General features: G+C 39.5%; 1 protein-coding gene across 1 annotated transcript; it reads left to right on the forward strand.

Annotated features, from left to right (window-relative positions):
- The first annotated feature begins 1,296 nt into the window (after positions 1-1,296).
- IL22 (interleukin 22) lies at positions 1,297-5,609 on the forward strand. Its single transcript, XM_046014056.1, has 5 exons — positions 1,297-1,479; positions 1,911-1,976; positions 2,100-2,243; positions 3,162-3,227; positions 5,532-5,609. Exons 1-5 carry the CDS (start codon positions 1,297-1,299, stop codon positions 5,607-5,609), a joined length of 537 nt encoding a protein of 178 aa, XP_045870012.1.
- Positions 5,610-5,990: the final 381 nt, after the last annotated feature.

The raw sequence follows: 5,990 nt of genomic DNA on the forward strand, positions 1-5,990 counted from the left end.
TAAATTTGCACATTCCCTCCCCTAGCAATAGGTCAGTGCACATGCTCCTTATTGTGGACACCCCTGGGGGAGAGTTTCCAGTCTAGTTTTTAGCTGTTGTTTAGAATTCAATGTACTTTTAATAATTCAAAGTCAACATATAACCAGATTGCCAGATTCTCTTCCATAGACATCCATGTACATAATAAAAATTGTTATAAGAATTTTGGGAATATTATTTTGAGACTTAATTTGTGTGCTGCTTAGAATGAGCACAGGTAAGATTTTAAGATGAGCCCCTATAGCCACTGTATTCTTAAAATACTCATATGTTAAGAAAAAAAAATGATTAGGTGGTTTAGCCTTAGTATTTCCAAATCTAGTAATCTCTACACCCAATGTGGGATGCAAATTCATCCCCCTAACATCAACAGAGTCATATGCTCCACTGACTGAGCCAGCCAAGTGCTCCCAATAAAAAAAATGTTGAGATCTATTTGCATCCACTGTAATTATTAAGATCACATTAGAAAGTCACAGAATGAGAAGAAACCAGTGATTAGATTAGTCAACACTGTTCTTTAAAAAAATGTGAGTCTTCCTCAGGATTCAGTGTATTTAAAAAAGGAGATAAAATTATTTTTAAAAATAGAGTTACCTCCAAATATCACTACTATGTATTTTAAAGCAGGGTATACAGACATAGATCCTTTACTTCTGATCACCTTTAATGAGATAAGAATCTATGAAGCTGGTGGGAAAATGAGTCCATGACCAAACTGTTGACTCAGCTACTACAGAAGATCAAAAAATATTATACCGAGTCTGGAATCTACAAAGACAAAGCAATTGTTGTTGTTGGTGGTGGTTTTTTTTTTTTTTTTTTTTGGAAAATAAGTGGGTTTTAGACAGTTTCTGGGATTTATCTGTAAAAACACCTTCGGGGCCCTAATAGTGACGTTTTAGGGAAACACTCGCATTTCAAAGTGGGAAAAATAGGAGGTGGCGTTTTGTGGGCTCCTGTGGTGGTTAGGTAATTCTCAGAAGACAGTACTGGAAATTAGATATTTGCTGATGTCATATTTTTCACCAAAAAAATGTGTATTCTGGGGGCTATAAAAAGTAGCAGCTTCTATCTTCCCCTCACAAGCAGAATCATCGGAACAGTAAGTGTTTCAGCAAACTTGGGACCATGGTTCGTTTGAGGTGCTATACTTCTTGATACCTAATGGTTTGCCTTTATGTTTTTGCTTCTTGTTCTCTTGATACCAGGTTTACTTTTCTAGTCAACATTTGTTCCAGTTAGAGTTGTCTGCAATGGCTGCCCTGCAGAAATCTGTGAACTCTTCCCTTCTGGGAGCTCTGGCTGCCAGCTGCCTCCTCATTGCCCTGTGGATGCAGGGAGGAGCAGCTGTGCCCATCGGCTCTCATTGCAGGCTTGCCAACTCCGACTTCGAGCAGCCCTATATAACCAACCGCACCTTCATGCTGGCTGGGGAGGTACTCATCTCAGTCTCTATCTCTCTTTCGCATCTTCTCTACTTGGAACCTGATAATAGTTACTCAAATTTTCTCCAAAGTGTTACTGAGGTCTTTAAGAACCCATCATCTAGTCTTACTGGTAGACCAGAAGATTATTTTTCTATGTCTGTTTAGAGACTCTTTGGAGATTGGTCTTTACCAGAAGACCTTCTGTTTTGGCCTTGATATGTACATTGAGTTTTACTTCAAAGAGGCCATTTATGAGCCCACCTGACTGCTTTCCCTCTTATTCCTCTGTGCATTATTTCAAACTCATGCACACATCTGAATTTTTTTTTTTAAGTCTTCATGGGGCTACTCTGGGAAGAGTGGATAGAGAGCATCTCTACTCACAGACTTTTCTACTAGCTCCTCGATGTCCAGGCACTTAGTCTTTTCTTCTCTTCCAGGCTAGTTTGGCAGATAACAATACAGATGTTCGTCTCATTGGGGATACACTGTTCCATGGAGTCAATGTAAGCCATACTCATGATAAACAGGACAGTATGTCATCCTTGGTTATTTGGATACTGGTGATGATGGTTTGGGTTTTCTGGATGCCCTCTAATATGAGCCCTGCTGTTTCACTTTGCCTACAGAAAGGAGACCACTGCTATCTGATGAAGGAGGTATTGAACTTTACCCTTGAAGAAGTGCTGCTCCCCCAATCCCATAGATTCCAGCCCTATATGCAGGAGGTGGTGCCCTTCCTGACCAAGCTCAGCAACAAGCTAAGCCAATGTGTGAGTTCTTTTCTCAGCCTAACTTCAGACTCTCCTACTTGCTTGCCTTCCTCCCTTCTCCTCTTTAGAGCCCTTCTCCACCAACATTCCCTGCCCTTCTCAGGCTTGCAACAAGAGGTGCCTTGGCAACACCATCACAAGTCATTTTGAATCACAGATATTTGTTTTTGCTTTAATTCAGTCACATTTTGAACAGATGGTGATAAAGGGGATCTAATAGACAAGAGCACAGAAGGCTCCTTGTCCCTGGGAAAAAGCAGCTCAGGTTATGTGAGATGAGAAGGGTGTTAGGAACTGTAGAGAAAAATGCCTAGATGTGGAAATGGATGCCCCAAGTATAGATAGAGGAGACGAGAAAGAGAGAGGATAACAGGAAGATTTAATGTTCAGCACTGGGTAGGCAAAGATAGTTGCCTTTTGGATTGCGTGAGAAGTGACAATGGCAGAAGAATGTGACCTTGATGGCTCTGAACATTTAAAATTATGAAAAAAGACTGGAGTGGAGTGAGCAGAGTGAAGGAACCTAGTACTTATGGAGGAGGGCCTCCTGTTCACACAAGACATTTAATGTCCATTTCTTGTTCTGAAAATGAATTTTTTTTTTTTTGGTAGAGTTAGGGTTTTATTCTTCACAGAATTTGCATAAACCACTCCACTCTTTCTATAAACTTAAACTTCAATAGGATGTCCCAAAGATGAAGAGAGGTCCCATGTAAGGGAATGACTGGATTTTGGCGTCCAAGGGAATTCAAGAGCTCTGAAAATCTAGGTCACTGGTGAAATCTAGGTCATTGTGGGTAAAATTGCTAAGAACTTTTAACTCCAGGTGCATCATAACACACCTCAGTTAGGGACGCTGAAGTTCATAAAACTTCAGTACAACAGTGTTAAAATAAGTGCTCTATTTTCATTTTGTAGCATATCGACAGTGATGACCAGCATATTCAGAAAAATGTGCAAAACCTGAAGGACACAGTGAAAAAGGTACTACTAATAACTACTAATGCTAACCTGCTAATAGGAGAGACAAATGTTGTTTTTCTTTTCTTCCCTTTCTTTCTTTTTTCCCCCCTATGTATAATTTTCTACTTGATTCACCTACATCAGTTTGATTATTTAGGTACATATATATTATGTATGTATAAATATATCTGTATATTTTGTGAATTATAGAATGGCCAGGAAGTTAGGTCCTCTAGTCTCATCACCCATGTTCTGGGCATGACCAGTAGCAGAGCCAGGGCTGGAATGCAGGTCTCTTGAATCCTGTCCAGCACTGTTTCCAGCAGCAATTTGTGTTAGATTTAGTATTATTAATTCTTCAGGAAATTTGAGATTCCTACTGATTCGTGTAATTTAAACAAGCACGTGTTCAAAAATAGAGAAGTACCTGGGGACAAATTTATTTGAAGTAATATTGGAAGCCATTGACTTGATGCTCTAAAACTTGGAGAAATAAACCCAGAACAACCATAACAGAAGAGTTGGACTTACCTATAAGGTGAATTTCTGGAATGACTGATACTTCTATTTAATTATTATAATACAATACCTAACAGCAATTGGTTTTAATTTAGAAGCAAGAGTGAGCCACCCCCAATTTCTTTTATGCAATTTTAATAGAATGGATTTATTAGAATGAACGCTACTCTGAACTGGAAATCCTCTTTCATTCCTTTCCTTCCCCCTTCCTTTCTAGTCTCCTCCTTCCCTCAGCAAATCCCCAGTGAGCATCTATCTGGTGTAGGTTAGTGTGCATTTGTACAGAGAATGATACTGTCACGTGGACTATTTGGGGAAAGGAACACTAGTAGAAGGCTCAGACTAGCAATTGTGACTCATCCAAAAACCAGAGGAATGATTGCTAGCAGCAAAAGTGATGCTCTTGCAAATGGGTAAGTTAAACCTCAGCAGCATGAGGGTTCTAGCTGATGGAATTTTTAGTAACAGGTGTAACCTCAATCTTCCCTTTTTTTCCACCTTGATATTTCTTCACAAAAAAAGTATTTCTTCCCAATCATGATTTAATAAATGTGACTGTTTCTTTGATCATTGAAAGCTTTGTAGTCTTCCACTGTGAAGACCAATTCTCTTGTCATGGATCTCTGACCCAGGGTGTGGAGGGCTGAATATTAGAATGCCACTGCCAAGAAGTGCTTTGCACTTTCGGTGTGAAGAATTCCTGATGTCAGTTAACTTTGTTGGTCTTAGAAAAATGCAGTGTGAGAGAGAAACATCTGAGGGGGATCCACATGGGGAAATAGATTTTAAAGATATTAACCCATTTTGAGAGAATCGATTTTCACATTTGCAGTAGGGTGTCATGTGGAAGAGTGGTTATGCTTTAAAACAAAACAAAACAAACAAACAAACAAACAAAAAACCAATAAAACCCACAGTAGCTCCAGAATGCATAGGTGAGAGAGGAATGTTATTCCGGGGAGGCTCAACTTGAGGGGAAACTTGTCCGCACTAACTGAAACGGGAGAGTGGGCTTGGAGGTGTTAATTCTCGGCCACTGGAGGTAATAGCAGAGAGCAGGCTGTGGTAGAATGCATGATAGACAGTAAGGCAAGAGAACTGCAGGAAAAGAAAGGAGAACAAAGCACCGAGAACGTTGATGGCTTACAGTTTTCCTTGAAAGAATCTAGAGCAAATTTAATAGATTAGAGAATTTCAAAGGAGGATGCCCTGGACTCGAATTTGCCTTCCCGTCCTATGTAGTTGGAAAGCCTCTTTAGCATAGGACTTGGAAGGAGGTGGAGAGAAGAGATGTTTAGAATGTGTATTCGGCTTTCTACTAATTTGAGCAACTGGATGGGACTTATTTAATATTTTCCCCACAAAAGTAAAAATCTGTATTTTTTCCTTTTGTTAGGGAGGTGGGAACAGAAAAAAACCAACGCTGTGTGAGTCGAGCTGTTATAATTAGTTGGTCATAGACTGTCGTGAAAGGGTGAGGCAGGGCACCGGCGGGGATGAGGGGGCAGCACTTGTTCCTGCAGATGCCTGCACAGCTTCCGTCCACTTGTTCTGGTGAGCAAGTGACTTGAAACAGCTTGATTCGTGTAGATCAGTTGAGAGTGGTGCCTGCTGGTTCAGTTAACCATAATTCTAAGGTCTATGGCAAATCATATTATTTTCTTGGTAAAAGGTATCATTAGTAATCTTACAAAAGGCAAAAACTCAGTTTCTGTCTCCAACAACCTAACCACCTTTTCCTGACTTGATCCTCTTTAAAAAACATGGTATAAATGCTCAAATACTCATTTGTTCTTATTTTTACAGCTTGGAGAGGATGGAGAGATCAAAGCAATTGGAGAACTGAATTTGCTGTTTATAGCCCTGAGAGATGCCTGCATTTGACCAGAGCAAAGCTGGAAAATGGATGACTAACCCTTCTTGCCTGTTAGAAATAGCAACAAGATCCCCTACAGGTTTTCTTTTACCAAAAGGAAAATGGGAAGCCAACATTTACAACCATGCGTGGATTCTAAATTAACCCCTGCTTAGCTTAAAAAAGAGAAAAATGTCACCTGTGTCTGGAAGACCAGAAGGTCGACCCTCCAAGCTTAATGAGAATTGTTGATAACACTTTATTGTAGTTGGTGTTTTATACATAGAAATTTATTTTTTTAAAGCAATTGTCTATTCCCATCAAAAAGATTACTTCCCCTTCCTTTAGGAACAAAAAAACCCTAAATAACTTCATATACAGGATCAATATTTTGTATTTATGAATTTATT

The sequence above is a fragment of the Meles meles genome, chromosome 7, assembly GCF_922984935.1.
Source record: "Meles meles chromosome 7, mMelMel3.1 paternal haplotype, whole genome shotgun sequence".
In the NCBI taxonomy this organism is placed as follows: domain Eukaryota; kingdom Metazoa; phylum Chordata; class Mammalia; order Carnivora; family Mustelidae; genus Meles; species Meles meles.